At 43.4% G+C, this 18,414-nt stretch overlaps 1 protein-coding gene across 2 annotated transcripts in view; it reads left to right on the top strand.

Annotated features, from left to right (window-relative positions):
- Window positions 1-18,414, top strand: part of xpo6 (exportin 6) — a 157,743-nt gene that overhangs the window by 111,958 nt on the left and 27,371 nt on the right. For both annotated transcript variants that reach the window (XM_072269231.1, XM_072269229.1), the window contains 6 exons: window positions 714-822; window positions 2,306-2,398; window positions 5,406-5,475; window positions 7,850-8,009; window positions 11,072-11,164; window positions 17,704-17,848. In XM_072269231.1, coding sequence (XP_072125332.1) covers window positions 714-822; window positions 2,306-2,398; window positions 5,406-5,475; window positions 7,850-8,009; window positions 11,072-11,164; window positions 17,704-17,848 — 670 coding nt within the window. The remainder of the gene's footprint in view (window positions 1-713; window positions 823-2,305; window positions 2,399-5,405; window positions 5,476-7,849; window positions 8,010-11,071; window positions 11,165-17,703; window positions 17,849-18,414) is intronic.

Raw genomic sequence — 18,414 nt, 5'->3', positions numbered from 1 at the left:
GATGACCACGATTTCTTTGTTCTCGGCCCTTATTTTCCTTGTTTGGCCTTTGTTCTTGTGACATTTAACAAAACGACCATTTTACACCTCATTCTTTACTTCTGAACCTCTGAATTACAAAAACATCACAATCAAACAAATCTCATGGTCTTATCTTTCGTTCAGCCCAGTAGATAAGCCTTGAGATGAACTGTTCCGTGGTCAGCAGTGATGGCGGATCCAAGGCTTGCGGTGAGATTTTAGCATTTCTCTGTGTCAAGAACCAATTACTGGACCCCACAGCCCCATGTCCCTTTAGAACAGAGATAAAGGAGAATTTCTTTAGTCAGAGGGTGATGAATCTGTAGAATTCATTGCCACGCAGACAGTTGTGGAGGCCAAATTATTGGGTATATTTAAAACGGAGGTTCATAGGTTCTTACTTAGGGTGTCAAAGGTTACAGGAGAAAGCAAGGTAATAGGGTTGAGAGGGATAATTAATCAGCCATGATAGAATTATGGAGTATACTCGATGGGCTGAATGGCCTAATTCTGTTCCTATGTCTTATGGTCTTATATCTGCAATAGGTCGCTGTTACAAAATAAAGGAGCAGCACTTATGAAAGGCAAACATATCTATAGTGATGGGCATCAGCCAGGTTTCTTGCTCTAATTCATTGAGTGCCAGAGTTCATTTGCCTTGTGAGTGTCACCGTTTCCTGCTTTTCTCATAGGTACAAAGGTGCGTTAGTTATGCTGTTGACTGAGGTTTTGCATCGTGTGCAGTTCCGCTACAACCAAGCCCAGCTGGAGGAACTAGATGACGAGACCCTGGATGATGATGTAAGTATGCCGGAGAAGGGATTGATCCTGAACTGGCAAGTCTCACAAAGACGAGCAGAATTTATGTTTTTATCAACCTACATCTTTAATCTCTGCGATACAAACTTGAAGGTGGGCTGGTGCGAAGAAAAATCCAGCTTCCCATCTACCCCATCTGCCGCAGACTGCAGGATGGATGGATGAGCAAAGTCTGAGTATTGGTGACTTTTATTATGTGCTTATATAACTTAACTAGCATCTTGTCGGAGTTGATTGTGATGCACAAAAAGTCCCTCTTTCCTTCCCTCTTCCTTTGTACCCAACCAAATCCACACAAGGACATTGGAGTTTTCAGTAGGACTGCTGGTATTCTGGAGTGAGAGTTCAGCTTCTTCTGGACACCAAAGAACCAAACGAAAATGGGCAGCACTGGAGTTATGTGCCAGACCAGGTTTGAGCAACAGGATTGCTTTCCGTGCTGATTGAGCACCAGTTTTCTGGTTACTGCTATTGGTGACTACACAGTCACGTTGGAACATCAAAACTAAAAGAAGTGTCAGTAGGTTAACATCCAGCATAAGGTACTAGTCAGGCTGCACTTGGAGTATTGTCAACAGTCTTGGGCCCCATATCTCTGAAAGGATGTGTTGTTGTTGGAGAGAGTCCAGAGGAGATTCACAGGGATGATTCTGGGAATGAAGGGGTTAACATATGAGGTACATTCGGCAGCTTTGGGCCTGTACTCACTGGAATTTAGAAGAATGCATGGGGACCTCATTGAAACCTACTGAATGTTGAAAGGACTAGATAAGGTGGATATGGAGAGGATGTTTCTTATGGTGGGGTTTTCCAGAACTAGACTGCACAGCCTCAAAATTGAGGGGTGACCCTTTAGAACAGAGGTAAGGAGGATTTTTTTTTGTCAGAGAGTAGTAAATCTGTGAAACGCTGTGCCACAGACTGCGGTGGAGGCCAAGTCCGTGGGTATATTTAAGGTGGAAGTTGTTTCCTGATCGTTCAGGGCATCAAAGGATATGGTGGTACGGGGTTGAGTGGGATCCAGAATTAGCCATGATGGAATGACAGAGCAGACTCAATGGGCTGAATGGCCTAATTCTGTTCCTATGTCTTATGGTCTTATGGACAACTTACAATGACCAATTAACCTACTAACCATGGAATGTGGGAGGAAACAAAAGCACCCAGAGGGAACCTACACGTTCATAGAGAGAATGTACAAACTCCTTACGGACAACATGGGAATTGAACTCCGACGCCCCGAGCTATAATAGTGCCGCGCTAATAGCTATTTTACTGTGGCGCCCAACAGATTAAAAATTTCTTCAGCTGGATATACTGTATACAGCAGATGCTTAGTCGAGTGCATTCATGAGAGTACGTGACATGTAAGGAAGAATGTTTTTAATGTAGCTGGTTTATACACAGAGATCTTATGAACCCATAGAGGGGGCCCCTGTAACCGTGAGCTCCTTTCTCTCTGCAGCAACAGACCGAGTGGCAGCGGTATCTCCGGCAGAGCTTAGAGGTGGTAGCCAAAGTGATGGAGCTTCTCCCTTCCCATGCATTTTCTACAATCGTGAGTACAATTTACAGTAAAATAGGGTGACAGCCACCCAGATTTGACCAAGTTTACAGCCCGTACTCCCTGTCCCCACACCCCCAGCTGGGTCAACACCACACAAAGTAAACAGGCGCATAGATAATCCGGCTGCTTCTTGGATCTTGCTGTGCCATTCAGTAAAATCTTCACCTTAACACTACTTCTGCTCTCTCCAGGAATGAAAGGGTTAATGTACAAAGAGCATTTTTTTTGACTCTAGACCTATATTTGCTGGAGTTTTGAAGAATGAGGGAGGGATTTCATTGAAACCTATTGAATATTAAAAGACCTTGATGGGTGAGGATGTTTTCTATAGTGGGAGAGTCTTGGACCAGAGGGCACAGCCTCAGAATAGAGGGACATCCATTTAGAACAGAGATGAGGAGGAGTTTCTTTACCCAGAGGGTGGTGAATCTGTGAAATTCACTGATGGTTATGGAGGTCAAGATATTGAATATATTTAAAGCGGAGGTTGATAGGTTCTTGATTAGTCAGGGCATCGAAGGTTATGGGAAGAACGCAGGAGAGTAGGGTTGAGAGGGACGATGAAGTGGCAGATCTGACTCGATGGGCCAAATGGCCTAATTCTATTTCCATGTCTTATGGTCTCTTCTATACTCAGACGTCAAGAATGATCTCTGTGGTACCCATGATTCCTGAGTTAGTCACTATGTCAGCAGTCAAAGGAACCTCACCAACTCATTCCCGGTTGAGGAGATGGTCTTACTGTGGCTAAGCAGACTATGTTTGTATTTGGGGTTTAGGACAATGAGGGATGATGTTACTGAAGCATACTAGATCCTGAGGAGGCATATCAGAGTGAATGTTGAATCTGCAAGTCTGTTAGGGTTGTCTATTGTATCCAGTGCTCCCGATGCAGCCTCCGGCATCGTCGTGCAAATCGACGTAAATTTAGGGACCGCTTTGTCTGGCAACTCTCCTCCATCTGCAAAAAGCGGAATTTCCCGGCAGCCAACCATCCCCATTCCCATTCTGACGTGGTTTTATGGCCTACTGTTCTGCCATGGTGAGGCCACTCTCAGAGTGGAGGAGCAACAACTCATATTCCATATGAATAGCCTCCAATTTGTTGGTACAAACTTGATTTTTCCTTCCAGTATTTTTTCCCTTTCCCTTTTCTTCTAATCCCCACGCTGGCCTCTTACCTCTTTTTCTCACCTGCCGATCACCTCCCCCGATGCCCCTCCTCCTTTCTCCATGGTCCACTCTCCTTTTCTGTCAGCTTCTTTCTTCTCCAACCCTTTGCATTTTCCACCTGTCACCTTCTTGCTTCTTACTTCAATCCCCCTCCAACCACCACCTGGCTACACCTATCACCTGCCAGCTTGCCCTCCTTCCCTTTCCCCTCCCGCCACCTTTTATTCTACCATCTTCCCCCTTCCTTTCCAATCATGCTGAAGGGTCTCGGCCTGAAACATCGACCGTTAATTCATTTCCATAGCTGCTGCCTGACCTGCTGAGTTCCTCCAGCATTTTGTGTTTCCAGCACTTTCTCATTTTTGTTTTGGATTTTCAGCATCTACAGTTTGTTTTGGGTTGTTAGGGAATTGGGACCAAAGGTATTTGAGCACCAGAGGAATTGATCCTAGGGTAGAATGGCTGTGCTCATATTGAAAGAAGGGCTGAATGGCCAACACAAAATACTCTGCAGATGCTGGGGTCGGGTCAAAGCAACACTCACAACACGCTGGAGGAACTCAGCAGGTCGGGCAGCATCCGTGGAAAAGATCGGTTGATGTTTCGGGCCGGAACCCTTCGTCAGGACTGTAGAGGGAAGGGGCAGAGGCCCTATAAAGAAGGTGGGGGGAGGGTGGGAAGGAGAAGGCTGGTAGGTTCCAGGTGAAAAACCAGTAAGGGGAAAGATAAAGGGGTGGGGGAAGGGAGGCAGGGAGGTGATAGGCAGGAAAGGTGAAGAAGGAATAGGGGAAAACACAATGGGTAGTAGAAGGAGGCGGAACCATGAGGGAGGTGATAGGCAGCTGGGGGAGGGGGCAGAGTGACATAGGGATAGAAGAAGGGAGGGGGAGGGAATTACTGGAAGTTGGAGAATTCAATATTCATACCTAGGGTCTGGGGCTGAATGGCTTACTCCTGTTTTGTGTGTATTGTTGTACGATCATTTTTTATACAACACCTTATTGAATAGAGATATACAGTACAATATCTAGTTGTTCCCCTTTACCCGTGCTGCCTCGTCAAAGAACCCCAACAAAAACATCAAATACAGTTTCCCTTTCATAAAGCCTGTTTGATTTGCCTAATTATCTTCCCGTCTTTCTAAATGTCTGGATTTAATCTCAAACTGATAAGATTGTTTATGTACTGAGGTACAGTGAAAATCTTGACTTGCATACTGCTGTTCTTGCAGATCATTTCATTACGTTGAGAATAGGACAAAGGGAAACAATAATTGTGCAGAATAAAGTGCCACAGTTAACAGAGAAGGTAGGCAGTAAAGTGCAAGACGATAGAGAGGTAGTTTGTGAGGTCAAGAGTCTATCTTAACATACTAGGGGACTGTTCAGTAGTCTTATAGCGTTGGGATACAGTGTTATAGTGTTCAATGATGGTTTCCAGCACTTTCCTGAACACAGATGTTTGGCAAACTGCATTCTGACTCTCTCCTTGAATAGTACTGTTACATTTGAAGTTTTCCATTGAAGTCATGCTTACTGCATAAAGTTGACATTTTTCATCTCTGTTTATTGGGACTAACTGGATAACGGGCCTTTGTCCATTGGAAATTAAGACTAATCGGGGTTTGGTTCAGCCTGGAGACACTGCTGACTACATCTGACAGTTTTCCTGTTCCATCACTGTTAGCTGAAATTGAACTATTTCAGAAAGCAGAAAGGTCCCTGATTATCCACTGCTTTCCCTGCAATAACTTCACAAATAATGCAATAAATTCTTCTAGATTGTTCCTTTGAGTTGTGTTTACTTCTTGTTTTTCTGTCCCTAGTTTCCCATCTTGCAGGATAACCTGGAGGTTTATCTAGGGTTGCAGCAGTTCGTTGTAACCTCTGGACAAGGTAAGTGGTTAGTCTGCTCTTAGCAAGCAACTCTACTGACGCTGGCTGTTATCAGAAGTATTTATCTTTACAAATATACTTAACCTTTTAGTGCTGAAACCACAAAACAAGTTAATGGTGCAAGTGACTGACTTGTTAAATAGTGAGACTAAATCTCCCACGATTGGAGCAAGTGAATATAAAAGGAGATTAAGCACCAGTGCGTTTGGAGAAATGTTCTCGATAATTTTACAGAGAAACTGTTATGTTGATTGGGTGGGATTGATGCAAGGTGAATCATGAGGTTGTACAGAACAGAAATGGGTCCTGTGACCCAACTCATCCACACCTTTTTACAGTAATCCCATTGGCCTGCTTTAGGCCAAATCCTTCTCTTCATTCCTATTGTAGAACTTACCAAATTTTGTAATCGTCTCTGTCTCTACCGTTCCCCGGCAGCTGAGTGCATCTACCCACCAGTGTCTGTGGGGGAGAAAGCCTGTCCCTCAGGTCTCCTACAGATCTCTTCCCTTCCACTTTAAACATATGCCCTCTAGCTTTACACCCTCCCTACCCTAGGTAAAAGATTCTCTCTGTGCCGCTCATAGTTTTATAAACCTCAGCAAGGTCATCCCTCGGCGTCCTATGTGTGAATGACTCCAGCCTGTCCAAACCTTATCTTTATATAACTGCAGTCCTCCATTCCACACAACGCCATAATGAATTCCTTCTGTATTCTTTCTAATGCTTCCTGGAGTATGGTGAGCAGAGATGTACGCAGTACTGCGTGTGTAGCCTAACCAGTGTTTTTTTCAGGTGCTATGTGACATCCCAGCTCCGGTACACAGTGCCTTGGCCTAAGAAAGCAACCATATCAAATGCTGTCTTCACTGCCCTCTCCACCTGTCGCCATTTTAAAGAAACTGTGTACTTGAACTTCACAGTCTGTCTGTACGTCAGAAATCCTGAGGTCTCTGTCAGGTCCATATCAAATGCTCGCTTCACCATCCTATCCACCTGTCACCATTTTAAAGGAAATTAGGACGTCTGTATGTCAGAAATCCTGAGATCCCTGTTATTTATTGTGTTTAGCCTATTAGGATTTGACGTTACTTCACTCAGGTCTAGATTAACTTCCATCTACCACGACTCAGCCTAACTTTCCAGCTGATCTGCATCCCACCTAATCTATTTTACAGCTTTCTTTGCTATCCGCTACTCCTCCAATTTTTGTTTTGACAGCAAGCTTCTAAGTCATCCAAGTCATTTATACAGTATAGATCTCTATATATGACAAAAGCAGTGTGCACAGCACCGGGTTCCTACAGTACACCACTGCTTAGAGATTTCTGGACACCCCTTGACCACCATTCTCTGCCACCTATCACCAATTCTTGATCCAGTTTGCCAACATGCCTCGTCACAGACCATCATGTATTACCTACATCAGTGTTCCACCAGTAGAAGGAGAAAACTGAAGGGTCACACTGGATGCCTTAGTTTATCATTGTCACATCTACCAAGATATAGTGAGAAGCTTCTCTTGCATAGTAGCCAGAAACTTGCTGACTTCCTCCAGCATTTGTGTGTGTCACCAAAAAGATTCTGGGGTTGAAAAGCTTACATATGAGGAGTGTTTGATGGCTCTGGGCCTGTACTCATTGTAATTCAGAAGAAGGGTGGGGTGGGATCTCATTGAAACCTATCGAATGTTGAAAGGCCTCAATAGAGTGGATGCGGAGAGGATGTTTCCTATGGTGGGGGAGCCTTAGACTAGCGGACACTACCTCAGAATAGAGGGATATCCATTTAGAACTGAGATGAGGGAAGAATTTCTTTAGCCAGAGAGTGGTGAATCTTTGCCACTGGCAGCCATGGAGGCCAGGTCTTTATGTGTATTTAAGGCAGATGTTGATAGATTCTTTATTGGTCAGGCATGAAGGGATCTGGGACTGAGGGAAATTGGATCAGCCTTGATGAAATGGTGGAGCAGACTCAATGGGCCATATGGCCTAATTCTGCTCCTATATCTTTGGGTCTTAAGTTTTAAACTGTTCATTCAAGAGTCTAATACCAGCAGGATAGAAGCTGTTCTTGAGCCTGGTGGTATGTACTTTCAGGCATTTAAACCTTGTGCCCTTGATTACCATGGTGAGAAGGGAATATGATCAGTACCTCCTTACTAGGAGTTGGTGACATGGGCATTGGTTTCAACTGGGAGTGGCTTCTACAGTTTGGTGGCGGTATTAACAAGGTGGTATCACTGTGCATACTGACGGAAGTGGCTAAGGAGGGGTGCAGGAGCCTCGGCTGTAGTGATTGCATGTTTGCCTTTGCTTGTGCTGATGAATAATTGTGTGCCTTGACCATTCAACACAAATACATTGTTCTTTAGTTCACAGGCTGAATATTACAGCGGAGAATGACTGTCGCCGCTTGCATTGCTCTTTACGTGATCTGAGTTCGCTCCTTCAGACTAGTGGTCGTCTGGCTGAGTACTTTATCGGCGACGTCTTTGCTGCCAGGTTTAATGATGCACTCAGCGTAGTTGAAAGGTAAGACCTCCTCCTTTTGACTTGTTTGTTAGCTGTGTAGCAAATAGGCATTTGACCTCAGATTGCAGCTGGGTGGGTGGAGAACTCTGTATTAATGTCTATCTTGAACCTCTTGGTCCTGTTTGTGTGACCTGCAGGGTCAATTCAGCCTGCCACTGATTGCTGGATTAGTGGGATCTTTTGCGGGCTGTACTGTTTATTCTGCTTTAAATGATGCAGAAAATCTTTTTTGAAAAAATGTCTACCAAATTCACACAAAGTTGTGGAGGAACTCAACAAGTCGGGCAGCAATGAAAGGAAATAAACTTTCAAAGTTCGAAGTAATTTTATTATCAAAGTACATTTATGTCACCATATACAACCCTGAGATTCATTTTAAAGTGAGTCCATAGGTTGTAGAATCAGTTTAGTGTTAACGTGAATGAAATAATCCATGCTGGTTCAGGAGCCTGATGGTTGAGGGGTGATAACTGTTCCTGAACCTGATGGTGTGGGCCCTGAGACTCCTGTATCTCCTTCCTGACGGCAGCAATGAGAAGAGAGCATGGTCTGGATGGTGGGGGTCCTTGATGATGCATCCTGAAGTTTCATGCTGAGGCCCTGATGATGGTTCGCAGCCCAAAATGTTGACTGTTTATTCCTCTCCATGGATGCTGCCTGCAGTTCCTCAAGCATTTTGTGTGTGTTGCTCTGGATTTCAGCATTTGCAGACTGTCTTGTGTTGATATTTGCCAAATACTCAGCTGGTCAGTCAGGTTCTATTAAGAAAGGAACAATAAATTGTAAAAGTACTTAAATATTACCATTTATTTCTGTCTGTAGACAGTGCCCAGATTGCTGAGTATTTCCACCATTTTCAATTCTAATTTATTAAATAGGAGCCCACTAGAAGATCAGCTATTCTGGATTGGGTGTTGTGCAATGAACCAGAATTGATTAGAGAGCTTAAAGTAAAAGAACCCTTAGGAGAAAGTGATCATAATGTGATTGAATTCACCCTGAAACTTGAGGAGAAGCTAAAGTCAGATGTATTAGTATTACAGTCGAGTAAAGAGAACTACAGAGGCATGAGAGAGGAGCTGGCTGGAATTGATTGGAAAAGAACATTGGCAGGGATGACAGCAGAGTGGCAATAGCTGGAATTTCTGGAAGAAATTCGGAAGGCACAGGATATATACATCTCCAAAGAGGAAGAAGTATTCTAAAGGAAAGCTGACACAGCTGTGGCTAACAAGAGAAATCAAAGCCAACATAAAAGCCAAAGAGAGGGCATATAATAGAGCAAATATTAGTGGAAAGTTAAAGGATTGAGATGCTTTTAAAAACCAACAGAAGGCAGCTACAAAAGTCATTAAGAAGGTAAAGATGGAATACAAAAGTAAGCTAGCCAATAATATTAAAGAGAATAATAAGTTTCTCCAGATACAAAGAGTGCAAAAGAGAGGCGAGAGTGGACATCGGACCGCTGGAAAATGGTGCTGGAGCAGTAGTAATAGGGGACAATGAAATAACAGACAAAATGAGCAAGTATTTTGTAACAGTCTTCACTGTGGAAGACACTAGCAGTACGGTGGAAGTTTCGGGTGTCGGGGGGGCATGAAGTATGTAAAGTTACCATAACTAGAGAGGAAATTCTTGGGAAACTGGAAGGTCTGAAGGTAGATAAATCACCTGGACCAGATGGTGTACACCCCAGAGTTCTGAAAGAGGTGGCTGAAGAAGTTGTGGCGACATTAGTAATGATCTTTCAAGAATCACTAAATTCTGGAATGGTTCCAAAAGATTGGAAAATTACAAATGTCTCTCCACTTTTTAAGAAGGGAGAGAGAAGAAGAAAGGAAATTATAAACCAGTTAATCAGATCTCAGTGGTTATGAAGATGTTGAAGTTGATTATTAAGGATGGGGTCTCAGGGTACTTTGAGGTCCGTGATAATATAGGTTGTAATCAGCAGGGTTTCCTCAAGGGAAAATCTTGACTAACAAATCTGTTGAAGTTCTTTGAAGAAATAACAAGCAGAATTGGTGAATGTTGTGTACTTGGAATTTCAGAAGGCCTTTGACAAAGTGCGGCACTTGAGGCTGCCAAGCAATCTACAAGCCTGTAGAATACAAGGAAGATTCTAGCATGGATAAAGCAGTGGCTGATTGGCAAGAGGCAAAGAGTGGGAATAGAGGGAGCTTTTTTCTGACTGACTGCCGGTGACAAGTGGTGTTCCACAGGGGTCTGTGTTGGGACCAATTCTTTTTATGTTATATGTCAATGATTTAGATGATGGAATTGATGGCTTTGTTGGAAAGTTTGCAAATGATATGAAGATAGGTGGAGGAGCAGGTAGTTTTGAAGCAGTAAGGCTACAGAAGGACAGACAAATTAGCAGAATAGGCAAGGAAATGGCAGATGGAATACAGTGTTGAGGAGTGAATGGTCATACAATTTGGTAGAAGAAATGAAAGGGTTGACTATTTTCTAAATGGAGCGAATATACAAAAAACTGAGGTGCAAAGTGACTTTGGAGTCCTTGTGCAAAATTCCCTGAAGGTTAATTTGCAGGTTGAGTCTGTGGTGAAGGAAGACAAATGTGATGTTAACATTCATTTCAAGAGGACTAGAATATAAAAGCAAGGATGTAATGTTGAAACTTTATAAAGCACTGGCAAGGGTTCGAAAGAGGTTCACGAAAAGGATTCCAGGATTGAACAGCTTGTCATATGAAGAGTGTTTGACGACTTTGGGCCCACGTTCACTACAATTCAAAGAATCAGAGGTGACCTCATTGAAACCTGTCGAGTGGTGAAAGGCCTTGATAGATTAGATGTGGAGAGGATGTTTCCTATGGTGGGATAGTCTCAGGCTATGTCCACACTAGACTGGATAATTTTGAAAACGCCGTTTTTGCGTAAAAACAACAGGCGTCCACACTAGGCATTTTTGAAAATACCTCTGTCCACATTAAAACAGATATTTGGGCGAATCTCCTCCCTAAGATCCAGACCGTCCCCTTACAATGAGTATATTTCTGTTGATTTGTTTCTGACCTGTGTGTGATTGCTGTTTCTCAGGCTGGTGGAGGTGACACTGTATGGGTCGCGTATCAAGCTGTATGATATGGAGACAGCTGTGCCGTCTGTGCTGAAGCCCGATTTGATCGATGTGTAAGTATGCTGTCAATCTTGCCGACTGAACCTGTGTTGTATGTGGACAAAATGGGCCACTCTTCTGCTGATCTGCAGACATATTAACAGAAAGCAAATAAATTTGTCAGAAAAGATGTAGCTCCACTGCTTTGCCTTACTCTGCAATGAATTTGACTGATTGATCAGCGGCCCGAGGTTGTAGTAGTAAAAACTCATAACCTGAAATTATCAGAGAGACCGGTAACGGTGGGTATCCATGACAGTGCATCGTTTCCTCTGTGTGCTTACTCAGTGTGCTACAAAAAAAATAGCTGTACTAATTTAGGGTGATTCAGCCCTTTGAGGTTTCCTCCTTGTGGGGTTAGATTTCTTCACTCATTGTATTGAAGACAGCTATCGATGTCTGGATATTACAAGTGTCAGAGTGTATTAGACCATAAGACATAGGAACAGAATTTTAATTTCCTTTCTTCTGCCTCCCTCCCTTCTTAGAGTGGAGTGACACTTTCAATTTTTCAGTCCTCTGGAGCCATTTCAGAATCTAGTGATTCTTGAAAAGAAAATTACTAATGCCTCCACAATTTCTTCAGCCACCTTTTTCAGAGCCCTGGGGTGTGTTCTGTCTGGTCCAGGTTTGAGATGGGACAGGAAAGTGTTGAAGCAGTAAGGGTCATGGTCATAATGAATGGTGCAGCAGGCTTAATCAGCTCATTTTATTTCTTTTGTTAAAGGAAAAATGTTGATTTTTGCGCTTTGTCTTTCATGACCACAGGATGCCCTTTTGTTCTTTAGCCAGTCATTTACTAGTAGCCAATTATACAGAAAGAGCCCACAGAGAGCAATAAAAATTTATAGTTAATCAGTTCCAGCAATGTTAGTTGAGGGATAAATGTTTAGCCACCAGAGTGGGGAGAACTTGCATCCTGGCCACACAGTGCACAACTGCCTCGCACGGAGACCCAGACTCACCCCTGACCTCCGGTGCTGTCTGTGTGGCATTTGCATGTTCTCCCTATGAATGCTTAAATTTCTGGTTTCCTCCCACATCCAAAAGGTGAACAGGTTATTGGCTGTTGTAAGTCAAAGTTCAAAGTAAGTTTTACTATCGAAGTACACATATACAACCCTGAGATTCATTTTCTTGTGGGCATACTCAATAAATCTATGGAATAGTAACCAGAACAGAATCAATGAAAGTCTGCCCAACTAGGACGTTTAACCAGAGTGCAGAAGACAATGAAGTGTGCAAATATAAAAAGAAGAAATAATAATAATAAATAAATATTGAGAACATGAGATGAAGAGTTCTTGAAAGTGAGTCCATTGGTTGTGGGAACATTGCAATGATGGGGCAAGTGAGGTACAGTTATCCCCTCTGGTTCAAGAGCCTGATGGTAGGGGGGTAATAACTGTTCCTGAACCTGGCGGTGTGAGCCCTGAGGCTCCTGTACCTCCCTCCTGATGGCAGCAGTGAGAAGAGAGCATGGCCTGGGTGGTGGGGGTCCCTGATATTGGATGCTGCTTTCCTACAGCAGCGTTTCGTGTATATGTGCTCAATGGTGGGGAAGCGAGGATTGGGACAGGCTGTTTTCTGGCAAAGGTGTATTTGGAAAGTGGCAGGTCTTCAAACATGAAATTTTGAGAGTACAAAGCTTGTATGTGCCGGTCAGAATAAAAAGGTAAAAATCACAAGTGTAGGGAACCTTGGTTTTCAAAGAGATATTGCTGCCTTGGTTAAGAGAAAAAGGGAGGTACATAGCAGGTAGGAACAAATGAGGTGTTTATGGAGTACAAGAAATGCAAGGGAACACTGAGGAAAGACATCAGGAGGGCTTAAAGAAGATGTGAGGTTGCCCTCGCAGACAAGGTACTTTATACTTTCTACTTTATTGTCGCCAAACAATTGGTACTGGAATGTACAATCATCACAGCGATATTTGATTCTGTGCTTTACACTCCCTGGATTACAAATATTAAATATTAAAATATTTAAAATAGTTAAAATTAGTAAATATTAAAATTTAAATTATAAATCATAAATAAAAAATAGAAAAATGGGAAGTAAGGTGGTGCAAAAAACCCGAGAGGCAGGTTCGGATATTTGGAGGGTACGGCCCAGATCCGGGTCAGGATCCATTCAGCAGTCTTATTACAGTTGGAAAGAAGCTGTTCCCAAATCTGGCCGTATGAGTCTTCAAACTCCTGAGCCTTCTCCTGGAGGGAAGAGGGACGAAAAGTGTGTTGGGTGGGTGGGTTGTGTCCTTGATTATCCTGGCAGCACTGCTCCGACAGCGTGCAATGTAAAGTGAGTCCAAGGACAGGAGATCGGTTTGTGTGATGTGCTGCACCGTGTTCACAATCTTCTGCAGCTTCTTTCAGTCTTGGACAGGACAACTTCCATACCAGGTTGTGATGCACCCTAGAAGAATGCTTTCTACGGTGCATCTATAAAAATTAGTGAGGGTTTTAGGGGACAGGACAAATTTCTTTAGTTTTCTCAGGAAGTAAAGGTGCTGGTGGGCCTTCTTGGCAGTGAACTCTGCTTGGTTGGACCAAGTCAGGTCATTTGTGATATTGACTCCGAGGAACTTAAAGCTTTTGACCTGTTCCACTTGCGCACCACCGATGTAAATGGGGTCATGCGGTCCGCTACTCCTTCTGAAGTCAACAACCAATTCCTTCGTCTTGCTGACGTTGAGGGATAGGTTATTGTCTTTGCAACATGCCACCAGGTTCTTAATTTCCTCTCTGTATTCAAACTCATCATTACCCGAGATATCGCCTACAATTGTTGTGTCATCAGCAAACTTATATATTGAGTTTGATGGAAACTTTGCTACACAATCGTGGGTGTACAGTGAGTACAGCAGGGGGCTGAGTACACAGCCTTGTGGGGCACCGGTGCTCAGAGTGATTGTAGAGGAGAGCTTGTCCCCCATTTTTATAGCCTGGGTCCTGTCTGTGAGGAAGTTGAAGATCCAGCTGCAGATCTGAGTGCTAAGGCCCAGGTTCCGGAGCTTGAGAATCAGTTTATTTGGAATGATGGTATTAAAGGCAGAGCTGTAGTCAATGAAAAGGAGCCTTACGTATGCGTCTTTATTCTCCAGGTGTTCTAAGGAGGAATGTAGGGCCAGAGAGATGGCATCTGCCGTTGACCTGTTGCTCCGGTAGGCGAAATGCAAAGCGTCGAGGTTGACCGGTAGGCTGTGGTCGATGTGTGACATAACCAATCTCTCGAAGCACTTCATAGCAATTCATGTCAGAGCCACAGGTCGATAGTCATTCAGGCATGCCATCTTGCTGTTCTTCGGCACTGGGATTATCGTTGCCTTCTTAAAACATGAGGGGATCTTAGAAGGAAGCAAGGAGCAGTTGAAGATGTCAGCAAACCCTCCAGCTAGCTCGCTTGCACAGGCCCAGAGAACCCGTCCTGGGACGCCATCTGGGCCCGTTGCCTTCCTTGGATTTATTCTCAGGAAGGCCCTTCTAACGTCCTCCTCGGTGACGATGAATCTCGATGCCACCAGGTCTGGTTCATCCGGAGGGAGCGGGACGCTCCTCTTCTGTTCGAATCTCACGTAGAATACGTTAAGTTCGTCAGGAAGAGAAGCGCCACAGTTATTGATATTCCCAGCCTTTTCCTTGCACCCAGTGATCTCATTTAGACCCTGCCATAGTCTACTGGCATCCCTCTGGTTAGCCTGTGCTTCCAACTTGGCTCGATATTGCCTCTTGGCGCCCTTAATGGCTTTCCGGAGTTCACACCTGGTAAAGGAAAATCCTAAGGAATTCTGCAGGTATGTTCAGAACAGAAGAATTGCAAGGGAAAAAAATTGGTCCTCTGGGAGGTCAGAATGGTAATCCATGTGTGGAGCCGAAACAGACAGGAGAGATTTTTGCAATCTTTGCATCTGTATCTACTTGAGAGGTAGGTACAGAGTCTATGGAAATGAGAGGCAAAGTGGCATCAACTTCATGGATGCTGTACAGATTACAGAGGAGAATAAATCCCCAGGGCCTGACAAGATGTTCCTTTGGACCCTATGGGAGGCAAATGCAGAAATTGCTGGGAGCTTAGCAGAGATATTTAAAACGTCCTTGGTAACAGGAGAAGTAGTACCAGAGGATTGGAGGCTATCATGGCCTGCAGAGGGATCTGCATCAGCTGAAAAAATGGGCTGAAAATGGCAGATGGAATTTAATGCAGACAAGTGTGAGGTTTTACACTTTGTTAGGACCAACCAGGGTAGGTCTTACACAGTGAACGGTAGGGCACTGAGGAGTGTGGTAGAACAGAGAGATCTGGGAATACATGTATTGAGTACTGAAGATGAGATGTTATGCTGAACTTGTGTAAGATGTTAGTGAGGCCTGATCTGGAGTGTTGTGTGGAGTTTTGGTCACCTGCCTACAGGAAAGATGTAAACAAGGTTGAAAGAGTATAGAGAAAATAGAAAGATGTTGCCGGGTCTAGAGGACCTGAGTTATAGTGCCTATAAAAAAAAATTCACCCCCCCACCGAAGTTTCATGTTTTATTGTTTCACAACATTTAATTTGTCTTTTTTGACACTGGTCAACAGAGAAAGACACTTTCGTGTCAGAGTGAAAACAGATCTCTACAAAGTGATCTAAATTAATTACAACTATAAAACACAAAATCATTTCATAAGTATTCACCCCTTTCAAGTCAGTATTTAGTAGTTTGCACCTTTGGCAGCAATTACAGCCTTGAGTCTGTGTGGATAGGTCTCTATCAGCTTTGCACATCTGGACACTGCAATTTTTCCCCATTCTTCTTTACAAGCTCTGTCAGATTGCATGGGGATTGTGAATGAATAGCCTTTTCAAATACAGCCACAAATTCTCAATTGGATTGAGGTCTGGACTCCAGGGCATTAACTTTTTTGTTTTTAAACCATTCCTTGGCTTTGGCTTTATGCTTGGGGTCATTGTGTTGCTGGAAAACAAATCTTCTCCCAAGTTGCAGTTCTCTTTCAGACTGCATCAGGTTTTCCTCTAGAATTTTGCTGCATTCATTTTACCCTCTACCTTCACAAGCCTTCCAAGGCCTGATGCATTGAAGCATCCCCACAGCATGATGCAGCCACTACCATGCTTCACGCCAAACATAGCATTTAATCTGATGGCTAAAAATCTCAATTTTGGTTTCACCAGACCATTGTACTCAGCTGGAAAAAGGTTCTGAGTCCCCCACATACCTTCTGGCAAACTCTAGCCAAGATTTCATGTGAGTTTTTTTCAACAGTGGCTTTCTCTTTGCCACTGTCCCATAAAGTTGCAACTGATAAAGCTCCCAGGCAACAGTTGTTGTCTGCACAGTCTCTCCCATCTCAGCCACTGAAGCTTGTTACTCATCCAGAGTTGTCACAGGTCTCTTGGTGGCCTCCCTGACCCTTCCTGCATGACCTGCTCTGGGCAGATTTACAGCTGTGCCATATTATTTCCATTTCCTGATGATTGACTTAACTGTACTCCGAGGGATATTCAGTGACTTGGGAATTTTCTTATATCCATTTCCTGACTTGTGCTTTTAATAACCGTTTTGCGGAGTTGCTTGGAGTGTTCATTTGTCTTTATGGTGTAGTTTTTGCCGGGGTACTGACTCACCAGCAGATGGACTTTCCAGATACAGGTGTATTTTTACTACAATCAGTTGAAACACCTTGACTGCACACAGGTCGCCAAAAAGTGATCTCCATTTATCTATTTTTGTGACTTCTAAAACCAATTGGCTGCACCAGTGATCATTTGGTGTGTCTTATTAAAGAGGGTAAATATTTATGCAATCAATTATTTTGTGTTTTATATTTGTAATTAATTTAAATCACTTTGTTAAAGATCTTTTCACTTTGACACAAAAGAGTCTTTTTCTATTGATCAGTGTCAAAAAAGCAAAATTAAATCCACGGTGATTCAATGTTGTAAAACAAAGAAACATGAAAACTTCCAAGAGAGCACTGTAGAAAGAAAGGTTGGATAGGTTAGGACTGTATCTTTAGAACGTAGAAGATTGAAAGATTTGACAGAGGTATACTGAATATTTAGAGTAAGTGCAAGCAGGCTTTTTCCACTGAGGTTGGTTGGGGCTACAACCAGGGATCATGGGTTAAGGGTGAAAGATGAGACATTTAAGGGGAATGTGAGGGCAAGCTTCTTAACTCAGAGGATCGTGACAGTGTGGAATGAACTGCCAACACAAGTGGTCCATGCAAGCTCGATTTCAACGTTTAACAAGTTTGTATAGGTACAGGATAGTAGAGATATGGAGGGCTACAGTCCCGATGCAGATCAATGGGAGTAGGCAATTTAAATGATTTTGGCGTGGACTAGATGTGCCAAAGGGCCTGTTTCAGTGATGTACTTCTCTGTGACATACCACATATAATTAGATGGTAGTTCAGGGTGGAAGTAAGGAGTGGTTCACTTCTAAGCTGTCTTCACTTTGGGGTCTACATTGATTCTGAATAAAGTAGGAAACAAGTTGCAGTCTAACCCCGATTTGCCTTACAATTTGTTTTCTAATCTTGTCTTCCAGCCATGCTCAGTCACTGGCTGCATTACAGGCATACTCCCACTGGCTGGCACAGTTTTATAGTGAGGTGCAGCGGCAAAATCCTGAGCAATTCGTCTCTCTCATTTCCACTGCGATGGAGGCCACTGCTCCCCTCATCAGCTCGAAGGTATGTCGGGAACTTCTTGGAGAAGCTAACTGATGTTTTTGGCACAAGTGTTGGCTGTGTTCAGCTATAAGCAAGGTAATGTCGGCTCTCCTAGTTTGCAAAGGGAGTATTGCTGGGCTCTGTACACTCCTGTGTGTTATGAGAGGCATTGGGGCGATGAAAGACCCTACCTTTCTGACCTGATAGTGGCATTGCAGGTAGATAGAGTCGTAAAGAGAACTTTTAGTGCATTGGCTCTCGTAAATTAAAGTAACATGTACAAGAGTTGGGATGTTATTTTGAAATTGTACAAGACATTGATGAGTCTAAAATTGGAGAATTGTGTGCAGTTTTGCTTACCTACCTACAGGAAAGATACAATAAGATTGAAAGAGTGCAGAGAAAATTTACAAGGATGTTGCTGGGTCTTGAGGATCTGACTTCTAGGGAAAGGCTGAATAGGTGAGGATTTTGTTTTCCCCTGGAACATAGGAGAATGAGAGGAGATTTGACAGAGATATACAAAATTATGAGGGGTAAGTGCAAGCAGTTTTTCTCTACTGAGGTTGGTTGAGATTAGAACTCGA

The sequence above is a fragment of the Mobula birostris genome, chromosome 9 (genome assembly GCF_030028105.1).
Source record: "Mobula birostris isolate sMobBir1 chromosome 9, sMobBir1.hap1, whole genome shotgun sequence".
Taxonomy (NCBI): Eukaryota; Metazoa; Chordata; class Chondrichthyes; order Myliobatiformes; family Myliobatidae; genus Mobula; species Mobula birostris.
This window is presented reverse-complemented; position numbering and strand designations above follow the sequence as displayed.